The sequence below is a fragment of the Eleutherodactylus coqui genome, chromosome 1 (genome assembly GCF_035609145.1).
Source record: "Eleutherodactylus coqui strain aEleCoq1 chromosome 1, aEleCoq1.hap1, whole genome shotgun sequence".
NCBI lineage: Eukaryota > Metazoa > Chordata > Amphibia > Anura > Eleutherodactylidae > Eleutherodactylus > Eleutherodactylus coqui.
The window spans coordinates 372,260,095-372,276,233 of NC_089837.1; the positions used below are offsets into that span (position 1 = coordinate 372,260,095).

General features: G+C 43.4%; 1 protein-coding gene across 2 annotated transcripts in view; it reads left to right on the forward strand.

The window, feature by feature from the left end:
- Window positions 1-16,139, forward strand: part of MYO19 (myosin XIX) — a 343,753-nt gene that overhangs the window by 185,221 nt on the left and 142,393 nt on the right. For both annotated transcript variants that reach the window (XR_010786633.1, XM_066578554.1), the window contains exon 12: window positions 7,145-7,218. Coding sequence is in view for 1 of the 2 variants with exons in the window: in XM_066578554.1 (XP_066434651.1) it covers window positions 7,145-7,218 (74 nt within the window). In the remaining variant the exon portion in view is untranslated. The remainder of the gene's footprint in view (window positions 1-7,144; window positions 7,219-16,139) is intronic.

Here is a 16,139-nt window from a genome sequence, read left to right on the forward strand (position 1 = left end):
TGGTAAACTGAACTAAAACAATTTCTAACAGGTCTAACAAGTCACTATTACAGCAGGGACATTTTTAAACTTTTGATTTAATGATTTTTTTCCTTCATAATCTATGATCAGAGTGTAAGTATAAATATTTAGTATTAGGATCATTATGTCGTTATGAAATATTTTCTGTATGCAATAGGCTAGGTTATCTTGTACTTATAGAGAATAACATGGTATTTTTTTATTGCTTTCCTTGTTACACAAAGATATACAGACGTATTCTGTGGCAGAGTAAAGGTTCATTTAGACCCAACGATTCTCACTCAAAAACGCTTAAAGTCGTCTTTAGGCCTCGGTCACACGGGCGTTTTTTCCCGCGATTTGCGCATGCGCACGCGATCTGCGCATATTTAGAACCATTGCTTTGCAATGGTATCGGCCACATGGCCGCTTTTTATGCGGATGTCCGATAAATTATAGGACACGAGAAATCGCAGATTGCGGCTATCTGCGATTCCTTGTGTTCTCTATATGCGCTCAATGGGGCCGGCGGCAGCAGCAACGACCCCATTGAGAACATATACTACAATGATCATTCTCCTGTGCCACAGCTGTAACAGCTGTGGCAGAGAAGAATGATGCTCGCCCATTGAATTCAATGGAGTCGGCTGTATTGAAAGCAATGGGCTGCCAGCGAGCACGGGAGTGAGACCCCCTCCTTGCACTGCGTGCTTGTTGTCAATGGAGCCGCGGCTGCTGCCGGCGGCTCCATTGAAAACAATGCTCTGCCGGTCCCTTGCATTCTTTTCCAGGGAAGGGCTTTACATATAAAGCATGTTTTAGTGCAAAACAAAAAAAAGAATTTAAAAAAACTTACCTCTCCGCCGCTTCTGTGACCCCCGCGGGCATGAAGAACACATCTGCAGCATGCGGCAGATGTATCCATCACCCCCGCTAGTTAAAAGAATTCCCTGCTGCTACATCTGCCACATCTATGGCAGATGTAGCAAAAGGAATTCTTCAATTCTCAACCGCAGCTGTCACACATGACAGCTGCGGTAGAGAATCCTGCTGCCAGCATCCTGTCAATGGCTTTTCAGGGAAGGGCTTCATAAGCCCTTCCCTGAAAAGCCATTTAAAATAGTGCAAAAAATAAAAAAAATAATTCTCACCTCCCTTCAGCTGCTGGGGCTCAGTCGCAACTTCTAGCGCTGTCCCAGGCTCTGTAGTTCTGAGCTATCAGCAGCTGGGGATTTAAAATCCCCACCTACTGGTAGATCTGATTGTGGTTGGCTGAATTGCTCCGCAGCGCTACAGAGCCAGGGACAGCGGCAGAAGTCCCCCCTGAGCCCCGGCAGCTGTTAGTGGCTTTGTAGGGAAGGGCTTCATAAGCCCTTCCCTGAAAAGCCTTTTAAAATAGTAAAAAAAAAAAAAAAAAAATAGATACTCCCCTCCCTTCAGCTGCCGGGGCACAGCCGCGTCTTCTCCTGCTGTCCCCTGCACTATGGTGCTGAACTGCTGATCTATCAGCAGCCGGGGATTTAAAATCCCCGCCTGCTGAATGAGCTGCCTCTGATTGGTCACAGCCTCACCAATCAGAGGCAGCTCTCACTCACACCCATTCATGAATGGGTGAGTGCTGCCTCTGATTGGTGAGGCTGTGACCAATCAGAGGCAGCTCATTCAGCAGGCGGGGATTTTAAATCTTCGGCTGCTGAATACTACAGAGAGCAGTTCAGGAGAACTGCCGACCAGACGCGGCTGAACTCCAGCTTCAGCGGAAAGGTGAGTATACATTTTTTTTTTATTTTTACACATTTAAGGATGATTTTCAGGTAAGGGCTTATATTTTTAAGCCCTTCCCGAAAATTCATCCCGCGCTCGCCGGCAGCCCATTGCTTTCAATGGAGCCGGCTGTATTGCCGGCTCCATTGAATTCAATGGGCTAACATCATTCTTCTCTGCCACAGCTGTTACAGCTGTGGAAGAGGAGAACGATCTTTATGCTGACAGTGCGGGGGGGGGGGGGGGGGCACTCTTGCCGCTATTGTGGCCTAATAATGGGACCTGGGAACTTGAAATGCAGCCCAACATGTAGCCCCTCGCCTGCCCTATCCGTTTCTGTGTCGTTCCCATCACTTTCGTGAATTTCCCAGATTTTCACAAATGAAAACCTTAGTGAGCATCGGCGATATACAAAAATGCTCGAGTCGCCCATTGACTTTAATGGGGTTCGTTACTCGAAACGAACCCTCGAGCATTGCGGGAAGTTCGACTCGAGTAACGAGCACTCGAGCATTTTGGTGCTCGCTCATCTCTATCAACAATCTTTCTGGTCAAAATGGTTACACCTAGGATCCATGGTCTTTAATTTTCTGCAAGTTACACAACTGATAAATATGATACCCTCTGTAAACCCAGTTAGTAATAGGTCCTCCAGTGTTCCCTAATTATAATAACAACATTCTCAGTGGCCTTAATTAGTACTAGGGGCCTCTCTGTGTCCAAAATAGTTAGGGAGAGTGGCCATGGTAGACTACACACAACCTTCTCTCTCTGCTGCACTGGAGTTCACAGGTGTACCGTAGTACTTCATCACCCCTCTCCTTGGCACTCACTGTGCTTGGAGTAGAAGGCTGGGAAGGGGAAGAACTGATTAAGTCCTGCCGTGCACCTGTGAGATTTGAAAACAGATGGAAGGTTGTGAGAGTACTTATGAGTTTAACCACTCCCTCTGCCTGCAGCTGAAGCTTTAGCAATCTGGATTACAGTAGGGGGTATTTGGGATGGCAGAAGGCACCCCTAAAGGCTTGGGCCCAGTGTGGTCGCCCCAGTTGCCCCTATTTTATAATCCACCATTGGATGTATGTGTAGCATACATACAGTACATACAGATGTAACAGATTTGAATTTGTCTTTGATAACTTGTGGCAGAAAGTTATCTTGTTGTTCTTTTATCAGTACAAAGGGTTTGTAAAGTAATTAAAAGGGTAAACAAACTATGGCACAGTGAGGTAAAATTCACATTAAACTTTGCTGCATCTGTAGTTGGCAAATGTAGCAAAGTTTAACTTGACTCTTAATACATTAACCCCTTAGTGACCACACTTTTTTGCTTTTTTCCATTTTCGTTTTTTCCTCCCCCCTTTTAAAAAATCATAACTCCTTTATTTATCCATCGACGTAGCTGTATGAGGGCTTGTTTTTTGTGGGACAAGTTGTATTTTTCAATGGTACTATTTAATGTACCATATAATGTACTAAAAAACTTTTACAAAATTCTAAGTGGAGAAAAATGGAAAAAAAAACTTTCTGTCATCTTTTAGTGCGTCTTGTTTCTGCAGCGCAAAAACTGCAACAAAAATGACACGATAACTTTATTCTATGAGTCAGTACGATTACTACGATACCAAACTTGTATAGTTTTTTTTGCTGTACTACTTATATATTTTTTTAAATTATTTTCTGTCTCCATCTTCTGCGCACAATAACTTTTTTATTTTTCGATATAGTTGTGTGGTATGTCCTGCAGTTTCCGTTGGTATTATTTTGGAATACATAGGAGTTTTTGATCGCTTTTTATTAGATTTTATTTCTTGGCAACGGTGTGAACAAAAAAGCGCATTTCTGACATTTTTTTTTTTTTTCGGACGACGTTCACCATGTGAGGTAAATAATGCATTATTTTGATAGAACAGACTTCTACAAACGCAGTGATATCAAACATGTATTTTTGTTTTATTATTTAGATTTTTTATTGTCAATATGGTAAAAGGGTTTTATTTTAACTTCTATTACTTAAAAAAAATAAATAAATAAATAAAACTTTATTATTTTTATTTTTACTTTTTCTTTTAGTACTCCTGGGGGAGCACAACCAGCGATTGCTTAGATCGCTTATGCATTATGATGTAATGCAATAGCATTACATTATACTGTATTTTGACATGCAGCCTATCAAGCCACCCCACGGGGATGGCTTGATAGGCATTCTGCCATGACAGCCCTGGGGTCTTTAATAAGGATCCCGGCTGCCCTGACACCCGCACAGCTCTCCCGATCTCACCGCGGGGGGGCCGTAAGGGACCCCCGAACATTGTTTGGGGGATTTTAAATGCTGCTGTCAGATTTGACAGCGGCATTTAAAGGGTTAACAGCCCCGATTGTCCGGGTGGCCGAACGGGGCTGTTGCCTGCAGGTGTCAGCTGTAATTAACAGCTGACACCTGCGATGTATGGAAGGAGATAGCAGCACTTTCTCCCTTCATACACGTCCTGCAACGGCAGGACGTAAAAAGACTCTAGTGTGGTCACTAAGGGGTTAAGATAACTTTAAACGCCATAGTTTATTTGCCAGTTCAGTTGCTTAAAATGATTTTTTTGTGATAAAATAAAAACTGATTTTCTATGGCTTAAAGTAAGATGCTGCTGAAAGTTAGCAGAGTCAAGTTAAATTTTGCTCTATTCATATTGTCAGGGTAATATTAAGTTTTTTTGTCACAAAGCATTGCATAGAATTTGCACGCAGGTATAAAGATATAAAAACATATAGCAATATATACACATGCCCTCACAATATACTAATGATCCCCTTTCAATGTATCCTATGTCAGATGCCCCTTTGTTATAGTTTCTGGTATAGGTAGATCATTGAGAGAGCTTTGTATTGACCCCCTGTTATTAAACCCCCTCAGTTGTGTTTTTTTCAATAACCCTCTGCCTGCTGGGAGGACGGTGTGATTATCATTACCTTCTATAGTCTCCTAAATAAGCTAAAGTCACTAAGTATACAGTTGGGAGGCTGAACTGTCCTCTTCATTATAACTGTGTGAACTGTGATATCCGTTTCGGTTTTCCTGTAAAGGACCCGTGTGGTACAGTCCATGTAAATCTATCGTATAGGAGGCCCTGGTGACAACAAAGCTAGTTTTGAATAATATTGAATCACATATTGCTGCACCATCCACTCAAATATATATATGCACACTATGCAATGCCTTAAAGGGGTTGTCCCGCGCCAAAACCTAAAAATTTTTTTTACACAGACCCCACATTAGTAGACAGTAAAAACGCATCCATTTGTTATTTAAAAAAAGAAAGATTCACTTACCTGGATCCCCGTTCTGCAGCTTTGAAGATTCTTCTTTCAAAGATGGCGCCGCTGGTCGTCTCCCATGGTGCACCGCGAGTCTTCTCCCATGGTGCACCGTGGATGTTCTTCTGCAGTCTGCGTTCCACTGCCGATTACAGACACCTCATTGGCTGATCAGCACCACATGACGGAGGCGGAGCTACGATGACGCGGAGCAGAGGGAGGAGCCAGGACGCAGCTCGTCAGCCCGGACACATCCAGCAGCTCACTGCGCAAACCCGACTGTTCGTGCGACCAGAGAAGAGGTTTGATCGTCGCCATGGAGACGGGGACGCCAACACCGGAGGGGGTAAGTGTATAACTTCCGTATGGCCAATATTTAAAGCACGATGTATGTTACAAAGTGCATTAATATGGCCATACAGAAGTGCTGAACCCCACTTGCTTTCGCGGGACAACCCCTTTAAACATATAAAACACAAATGTATAGCAAAAAGAAATAAATCTCCTTCCAAGGTGAATTACTTAAATTTAAGTTTAAAATTCATATATTAACATTTTAAAGATATTTTTTTGTTAGTCTTAGCAAATTTTATTTCTTTAAGAACAGCTAAATGAGTGTCATGTAACGCCTCCTTCCTGAGGTTAAAAATTCCATTGGGGCTTTTTTGCTTTCCTCTAGATAAACATTGGGGGGGTAATAGGCTGAACTATGCTACATTGACATTTACTTTTCTTTTTGGCGAGTGGACAGGTTATCCTTGACTCTTTCCAATACAGGAGTCCTGTGGAAGCTTTAAGCCTCCTGCACACGGGCAGAAATTCCGTGGCAGGATTTCCCGCAGAATTTCCGCCCATGGAAGCTGCCATAGGATTGCGTTACAAAACGCAATCCTAGGCAGATGGCCACGATTTGTCCCCGTGAAATCACACGCGGAAAACAAATTGCGGCATGCTGTATTTCTGTGTGGGTCTCATCACAGAGCCTGAGCCGCGGGAGCAGGTGAGCGCCACACTGGTCACTGCAGGGGCTCAGGTCAGGTACCGCTGCCAGAAATCTGGCAGCGGGATCCGACCTGGCCGTCTGCAGGCGGCCTTAGGCTAGACTGCTGTAAAAAACATTGCTACTGATCTAAAATCCCTCAATAACCGTTGTAAGATCATGTATTGGTGGTAAAAAAATATAAATATAAGGGAGATTTCACAATTGCGTCTATCCCCTAGAATTTGTTTTCCATTTTTTTAAATAAAAAAACTGAACCCATGGACAGCAATGCATTTCTTTGCTGTACGTTTGGCTTCAATTTGACTCCGTTCCATTCCGTTCGCTTCCTGTTTTTTTTTTATGGAAAAATAAACACAACTTGCAGCATTGATCCCACCCAAAAAAGCGGAAGTCGAAAGGATAGCACCTTTCCATTTTGTTTTTAGGATTAAAGTCATTGACAGGAGGAAGCAAACTGAACGGCTTCTGTCTGCCTTCAGTGTTGAAGGCATCCTTTTTAACAGTACACTGCAAAGCAAAACAATAAGTGACCTCCGAGGGAGAGGGAAGCAAAGGAGGAGGGAAGAAAAGCTAAGCAGAGAAAGAGGAGGAGGAAAGAAGAAGCTCTTCCACCACCTACCAGCCCAGGAGTGTGTATTGCGCGCATTGTGCTGGCTTGGAGGAAGTGTTCTGTCAGACCTCCCAGAGTGAAACTTATGGAATGTGCAATGACCTGCATATCCAATAATCAGATAATATTGCAAGCATCACTTCTGCTTCAGTTTGTAATCATTCCACATTCAGTTAAAAACTGATTAGTTTCAAAAGGACTCCAAATGCGGGTGTGAAACCACCCTAACTTTCTGATTTTGATTTCCCTCTGAAGAACACCTGGTTTTGTGTGAATGTATTTTCTTTTTAATTCTGTTCATACTAATGTAACATAAGCAAAATCAACAGGTCATCCGACTGTTTGAGCTAAATAGGTTACGTGTTTGACAGTGAAACAGAACTACTGTATTATCAAGAAACTTTAAAATGTGAAATGTTGTTAAAAGCTAATATTAGTTTTGTCCCTTTTTTTACCAGATTGTTTAACTGGCTGTTGTCTGCAATAAATCAAGGTGTATGTTCTGAATCTGGAAGATGGAACAATTTCATTGGTAAAGTATTTCTCTTTTAGGATCCTACTATCCTAGTACATAATGCAGCCATAGGGCAGTAGTGCACCATGCTGCAAAACCGCACCCACCTGGACCACAAATTGCCATGGTTTTGTGATGTAATTTACAGCCGTGGCATCTGTAAAAGAGATTGTGGTTTAAGTATGTTTCAGCGTAAGCTGTACAGCCAAAAACTGCCTCACCAAACTGCGTCAATTCACTGAAAAACTGTGCGCGGTTTTACCTCATGGTTTCGGCTGCACAGCACACTACCACCCTTTATGTATGGACACCATTATGCCAAAATGTTCTGAAACTAGTTACAGATTCCCGCATGTGGGAAAATGTCTGCACTGTATAGGCTATGTTGAAGATTCTCATTAAAAGCTACTCATTTTCTGTGACAAAAAAATGCAGGATGAGTTGTATTTTTTAACTGTGTCATTTAATAATCCATGTAATGGATTGAAAACCTTTAAATATTTTCCGAGTGAACTTCTGGGTTGTTTTTGAGAGCAAATGCTCTGATGGCAAAACACTGAGGAAGAGACGCCAGTAGCAGCACGCTCGAGGCAGAAGCACGAGCGGGGGGCAGAAGGGGACACCGGAGCGGCGCAGGAGCCGATACTGGCGCCCGGAGGCCACCAGGAGACCGAGGGGGCGCCGGCAGGAGGATTGTCCGGTGGAGCAGAAACAGAAGCGGAGCAGCAGGTCCCGGAACAACAGGAGGGCAGAGTGAGAGCCGGGAGAGCAGCCGCCGGGAGAGCAGGTGATGTCACCAGAACTGCGGAGGAGCTGTAAAAGGAACCGATAAGTATCTTCTGTGTGTGTGTGTGAATCTAAGTGTGTGTCTTCTGTGTATCTAGTGTGTCTTCTGTGTACCTAGTGTAAGTGTGTGTGTCTGTGGGTCTAAGTGTTTGTGAGGGGGGGGGAAATCGTGTGAGCGGTTGCGTGCGAGCGTCAGTGTGTGAGCGGTTACGCAGAGGCGGCAGCGAGTGAGCGGTTGCGAGTGAGTGTCAGTTTGTGAGCAGTTGCTCAGAGGAGGCAGCGAGTGAGCCTCAGTGTGTGAGCGGTTGCGCAGAGGCGGCAGCAAGTGAGCCATTGCGCGTCAGTGTGTGAGCGGTTGCGTGCAAGCGTCAGTGTGAGAGCGGTTGTGCAGAGGCGGCAGCAAGGAGCGGCAGCGCGTGAGTGGTTGTGCATGAGCGATGGGCAGAGGTGCCAGCGGGTGAGCGGTTGCGCAGAGCGGTTGCGTATGAGTGATTGCGCGGAGGCGGCAGCGCGTGAGCGGAGTGTGAACAAGTCTATCTTCACTACTTCCACAAGTAAATTGTAGATCCCTATTAGGATGAGCTCCATGCCTGGCAATCTCATCGAGTGTGCTACTTGTGCAAGGGTGCATACTGTTGCGCAAGATGCGTGCACGTCGCACATTTAGAAGCCCAAATCCTGGATCTAAATGAGCAACTGGCAACACTGAGAGCCATTGACAACATGGAAAGGAGTTTGCTGCTCACTGAGCAGGCAGTTGCTGGGGTAGAGGCTGGGGCAGATGGTAGTACGGAAGAGCAGGGGGAGCAGGCAAGAAGCTGGGTGACAGAAAGAAGAAGGGGTTGAGGGAAGAGAACCAGGGAGGCTAGTCCTGAAGTGGCACAACCAAACAAGTTTGCAAAGTTGGCAGATGAGGGGGATGCCATTACAGAGCCAGCACCGCTGCAGCACGACATGCCCTCTGAACGCCAGGCAGATGACTGCTCCAGTGGGACGGGGAGCGCAGGGCAGGCTAGACAGGTCCTAGTGGTGGGGGACTCAATTATAAGGGGGACAGATAGGGCAATCTGCCATAAAGACCGGGATTGTCGAACAGTGTGTTGTCTTCCTGGCGCTCGAGTTCGTCACATCGCGGATCGGATTGACAGATTACTGGGAGGGGCTGGTGAGGATCCAGCGGTCATGGTGCACGTTGGCACTAATGAACAAATTAGAGGTCGATGGAGGGCCCTCAAAAGTGATTTCAGGGACTTAGGATCCAAGCTTAGGGCGAGGACCTCCAGGGTAGTTTTCTCTAGAATACTACCTGCACCTAAAGCCACACTAGAAAGGCAGCAGGATCTTAGGGAGGTAAACAAGTGGCTTCGAAGTTGGTGTAAGAAGGAGGGATTTGGGTTCCTGGAGAACTGGGCCTACTTTGCTGTCGGCTACAGGCTCTACCGTAGGGACGGGCTGCATCTTAAAGGGGAGGGTGCAGCTGTGCTGGGGGAAAAGATGGCTAGAAGGCTGGAGGAGTGTTTAAACTAGGGACTGGGGGAGGGCAAAAAGCAAAATAGTGGGGTAGCCAGTGTAGCTAGCGACCCGGGTCTAAGCAAGGGGAATGGGGGTCGAGCAGGGGGTGGGGTTAGTAAGTTAGAACTGTTAGATCAGCCATTAGTACGAATAGCAACAAAACGAATTTAAAGAACCAAAAAAATGATATAATTTGTATGACCACGAATGCAAGAAGTCTGATCGGTAAAGTGGGTGAGCTTGAAGTGAGAATGGCCGATGAAAATTATGATATAGTCGGAATAACGGAAACATGGCTTGATGATAAGTGCGATTGGGCGGCGAATTTACAGGGGTACAATCTCTTCAGAAGAGACCGAAGGAACCAGAAAGGGGGAGGGGTATGTCTGTACGTTAAATCGTACTTAAAGCCGAGACTATGGGAGGATATAGGAGGAGGAGAAGAACAGGTGGAATCTCTGTGGGTAGAAATAAAGGGAGAAAAAAATAACAAAATCTTGATAGGGGTTTTCTATAGACCAGCAAAAGTAGCAGAAGAAACTGAAAACTTACTATTAAGGCAGATAGAAGAGATGTCAAACCGCAATGAAGTAATTATCATAGGGGACTTTAATTATCCAGATATAACATGGGAGAACGAAACCTGCAAATCTCACAGGGGTGATAAGTTCTTGAGAGTAATTAAAGACAATTACCTGAACCAACTTGTGCAGGAACCAACGAGAGGGAGGGCCATTCTGGACCTAGTACTCACTAACAAACCGGACCGAATAAAGGGGGTACAGGTTGAGGGGCACTTGGGGAACAGTGACCACAATATAATCAACTTCCAGATGGCTTTCAATAAGAAGCCTTATCAGGGAGTGACAAACAAACTAAACTTTAGTAAAGCAAAATTTGATCAGCTTAGAACTACTATCGGTAACATTAAATGGGACAACGTCCTCAAAAATAACAGTACAGAGGACAAATGGGAAAAGTTTAAAAGGATCCTAATCACCTCATGCGAGCAGTTCATTCCCTTTAAAAATAAAAGAATCTCAACTAAAAGAAAACCAATGTAACTCGACAAGATGGTAAGAGGGGCAATAAACAAAAAAAAGAAAGCGTTCAAACTACTAAAGCATGAAGGCAGCGAAGAAGCGCTAAAATCGTACAGGGAAAAAAACAAAATATGCAAAGATAGGATTAAAATTGCCAAGGAGGAGGCAGAAAGACTGATCGCTAAAGAGAGCAAAAACAACCCGAAACTATTTTTCAACTATATCAACAGCAAAAGGATTTGCAGGGAGAGCACTGGCTCTTTAACAAATAATGCAGGGGAAATCATTGAAGATGATGGAGGGAAGGCAAATCTATTAAATAGTTTCTTTTCAAGCGTATTCACAAAAGAAAAGGAAATGCCACACGAGATGCAGGGGAATAAAATGAATCCCTCACAAAATATGTCATACTTAACGCAAGAGGAAGTGCGGAACCGATTAAAGAAGATTAAAATCGATAAACCGCCAGGCCCAGATGGAATAGACCCAAGGATACTAAGGGAACTAAGTGATAAGATAGCTAGGGCGCTATATCTAATATTTCTAGACACTATCAAGACCAGTGTTGTACCATTAGATTGGCGCATTGCCACTGTGGTTCCAATTTACAAAAAGGGGACCAAAAGTGAGCCTGGTAACTACAGGCCAGTAAGTCTCACTTCAGTAACGGGAAACATTTTCGAGGGGATTCTGAGAGACGCCATTGATGAGTACCTCAAGGAGAACAAGGGAATAACTCCTCACCAGCATGGATTCATGAAGGATCGCTCATGTCAGACAAATCTAATCAGTTTCTACGATGAAGTAAGCTCTAGGCTGGACCTGGGAGAATCTATTGATCTTGTATATCCGGACTTCTCTAAAGCATTTGACACCGTGCCTCATAATAGGCTAATATACAAAAGAGACAGCTCGGATTGAGTGAAAACGTGTGTAATTGGGTAAAGAATTGTCTCAATGATAGAAAGCAGAGGGTGGTAATAAATGGTTCGTACTCTGATTGGGCCATAGTCGCTAGTGGGGTGCCACAGGGTTCAGTATTAGGCCCCATTCTGTTCAATATATTTATCAACGACCTGATAGAGGGTCTGCACAGCAAAATATCAATATTTGCAGATGACACAAAATTATACAATTTAATTAATGCAACGGAGGACAATGTACGGCTACAAACGGACCTGGATAAGCTGGGGGCTTGGGCAGAAAAATGGCAAATGAAGTTCAATGTTGATAAAAGTGAAGTTATGCACATGGGCAGCAAAAATGGATGTTAACAATATACACTTAATGGGGTACTGCTAGGGAAAAGTGATATGGAAAAATACCTGGGTGTACTAGTGGATTGTAGACTAAACTGGAGTAACCAATGCCAGTCAGCTGCTGCAAAGGCAAATAAAGTCTTGGGGTGCATTAAAAGAGGTATAGGGGCTAAGGACGAGAACATTATCCTTCCATTATGTAAGGCACTAGTCAGGCCCCACATGGAATACTGCACACAATTCTGGTCACCGGTGCTCAGGAAAGATGTTACAGTACTGGAGGGGGTTCAAAGAAGAGCAACTAAACTAATACATGGAATGACGGGACTGGAATACACAGAGAGGCTATCCAAATTGGGATTATTTTCTCTAGAAAAAAGAAGGTTAAGGAGCGACCAAATAGCTATGTATAAATACATGAGGGGACAATACAAGGATCTCTCCAAGGATCTGTTTATACCCAGGACTACGACGGTAACAAGAGGGCATTTGTTGCGTTTAGAGGAAAGCAGGTATCATCACCAACATAGAAAAGGGTTTTTTACTGTAAGAGCAGTTAGACTGTGGAACTCTCTGCCTGAGGAAGTGGTGATGGCAAAATCCATAGAGGAGTTTAAAAGGGGACTTGATGTCTTTCTGGAGAGGAAGGATATTATAGGTTATAAATCTTAGGTTAATTGTTAATCCGGGTATACAGGCAGGTAGGAACTATTAGGGGTTGATCCAGGGAACAGTCTGATTGCCATTACGGAGTCAGGAAGGATTTTTTTCCCCAAAAGGGCTAATTGGCTTCTGCTCTTGGTTTTCTTTTTTGCCTTCCTCTGGATGAACAACACAGGAGGCTAAACAGGCTGGACTAGATGGACATTGTCTTCATTCGGCCTTACGAACTATGTTACTATGTAGATCCTATCTCCTAAAAAGAAAAGAGCCACAGCACTCACACAACACCCACAGAAAGGACTTCTTTAAGGGGGGAGACCAAATTTAAAGACCTCCAGTGGTCAAAAAAAATGCCAAGCCAACTTTGGGGCTATGGACCTGTGCCCCTTCAAAATTACAATAAAAGGTAGCAAAGAAGTGACAGCATAAGATGATGCAGAAAAAAACGTAGTTAAAAATAGGCAACGTTTCGACCTAATCAAGGTCTTTTTCAAGCCATTAACAGATGAAACAAGGTATGGTATCCATGTTCCGGAACATTAGGTCAAAACGTTGCCTATTTTTAACTACGAAACAATAAAAATGTTCCTTTATCTAAAGAGTTTTTACTGCATCATCTTATGCTGCCACTTCTTTGCTACCTTTTATTGTAATAGATCCTATTTCCTGACACCTGCGGAAAGCTCACTACTGCCTCACATGCTTTGTCTAAACTCCAGCTCTGATGCCCAGTGGCAGTAGGTCCTCGCCTGCCAGGGTGTCCTGGTAATACACTAGTGTGTGACTCAGCTACAAGGCGCTGTTGTTTCCTGTCTACCGTCTGGGACTGCATTCTACCAGCAGCATAGTCCACCAGGAGTCATTGCGGGTAGTAAGGCCATTTCCTCCACAACAACCAATCAGGATAGCGCTCCTGTATTCAGCCCTGAAAGAAGGGCAAAGCTCCCAGTTGTTCCTGATTCATGCCCCTGATACATCCTTGCCTGCAGCTGTCTGATACTGGACATACTGCCGCAGTCACTACCATCATCTTTAGTCGGACTCAGGTGGAAAACCTACATCTCCTGGATACCTCCATAACCTCCGCTGACAAGCTGGGTGAGTGCTATTATCTCCCTCTATCTCCCGCATGCTCTTACTTTGTCCTTCGAGAAGATTGAAAGACTGAAGAACCTGGTGCTATAGAAAATAACTTTATGATCACTCTATGATCACTCAACCAGTTGTGAATCCACCTAACAGTTGCCTTGTCAATCCCATATTTGGTCATTTTTTTCAATAAGTATGGCATGAGATACTTTGTCAAATGCTTAACCAAGGTCAACATAATCTATATCCACCGCATTTCCGTGATCTACCCAGTCAGTGATACTGTCTTAGAAGGAAATTAGATTAGTCTGGCATGACTTGTTTGTTACAAACCCATGCTGGCTCTGGTTAATTACTCCATTTTCATCCAAGTACTTGCATACATGCTGTTTAATAATTTGTTCAAAGATCTTTCCCACAAGGCTGTTCCAGCACAGATTACAAAGAAGTCTGCTGTCCCGTTCTTAAACACTGACTGACAAGTATTTGTGTCATAATTTTGACTATCTTCATATAGTTGATGGTATTTTTGTATGAACATTACAAATGTGTAGATTGGCAGGACAAATGCCATTGTCACTACTTAATGTTTTAAAGTATAGTGTTTTTTTTTTGCAAAAGGAAACTATAAATATGAATGCTGTAGCTTGTGTAATTGCAAATCTTGCACATGAGTGCCATTTCTCATAATATACATCAGTTGTTTTTTTTTGTTTGTTTTTTTGAATAATAATTTTTATTAGTTTTTTACATAGAGAAACATAGACACAACATTGCTTATACAGAGATTTTCTATGTGGTTCTCACACAGTGATAATTAACTTATCTCTCTTGGCATATATTTGGTATTTTTAACAGAGACGTGTGTTTTACTTTTATTTAAGTCTTGATAGTTGTGTTCTAGCGAGTCAAATATAGAGTATAGAGTACAGAGAAGGAAGTATAAACAAATTCAAAACAACTTTTTTAACTCAAATTGCTGCCAATATTTCCAATTTTGATTAAACTTAGCAAGACAGTTATTATTTTTTGCGTAAATTTTTTCATAACAGTAATGGTTTGCAGTAGCTTCTAAAAGATCTTTGATAGAAGGGGGGGAGGTCACTCTCCATCTTTTTGCTATGGTATTTTTTGCTGATAAAAGGAAGTGACATATCCACCTCCTCTTTTTCGTCGGGATTATATCGCAGTCTATAAGAAGGAGAGCAAGCTGAGGTAAACGGGGTAGGCGTATCCCTGAAATAGCATGGATGGAGTTAAAGACTTCCTCCCAGAAGTTTCCAATCAGGGGGCATTCCCAAAACAAGTGGAATAGTGAACCCTCACGGCCACAGTTTCTCCAGCATTTGTTGTCAAAATTAGGGAAGAATCTGCTTAGTTTTGTGGGAGTGAAAAGAAAAGAAGAAAGCGTTCAAACTACTAAAGCAAGAAGGCAGCGAAGAAGCGCTAAAATCATACAGGGAAAAAAACAAAATATGCAAAGATACGATCAAAACTGCCAAGGAGGAAGCAGAAAGACGGATCGCAAAAGAGAGCAGAAACAACCCGAAGCTATTTTTCAACTACATAAACAGCAAAAGGATTTGCAGGGAGAGCGCTGGCCCTTTAAAAAACAATGCAGGAGAAATCATTGATGATGACGAAGGGAAAGCAAATCTACTAAACAGCTTCTTCTCAAGTGTGTTCACCAAAGAAAAGGAAATGCCACACGAGATGCAGGGGAATAAAACGAACCCCTTACAAAATATCTCATACCTAACGCAGGAGGAGGTGCGGAAGCGTTTAAAGAAAACTAAAATTGATAAATCACCGGGCCCAGATGGATTACACCCAAGGATACTAAAGGAACTAAGTGACGAGATAGCTAGGCCGCTATACCTAATATTTCTAGACACTATCAAGACCGGAGTAGTACCATTGGACTGGCGCATTGCCAACGTGGTTCCAATTTACAAAAAAGGGAGCAAAAGTGAGCCTGGTAACTACAGGCCAGTAAGTCTCACTTCAGTAACGGGAAAAATTTTCGAGGGGATTCTGAGAGACGCCATCGATGAGTACCTCAAGGAGATTAAGGGAATAACTCCTCACCAGCATGGATTCATGAAGGGTCGCTCATGTCAGACAAATCTGATCAGTTTCTACAATGAAGTAAGCTCTAAGCTGGACCTGGGAGAGTCTATTGATCTCGTATATCTGGACTTCTCTAAAGCCTTTGACACCGTGCCACATAATAGGCTAATATACAAAATGAGGCAGCTCGGACTGGGCGAAAACGTGTGTAAGTGGGTAAAAAATTGGCTCAACGATAGAAAGCAGAGGGTGGTAATAAATGGTTCGTACTCTGATTGGACCACAGTCGCTAGCGGGGTGCCACAGGGTTCAGTATTAGGCCCCACTCTGTTCAACATATTTATTAATGACCTGATAGAGGGGCTGCACAGCAAAATATCAATATTTGCAGATGACACAAAATTATACAATATAATTAATGCAACGGAGGACAATGTGCGGCTACAAACGGACCTGGATAAGATGGGGGCTTGGGCAGAAAAATGGCAAATGAAGTTCAATGTTGAAAAATGTAAGA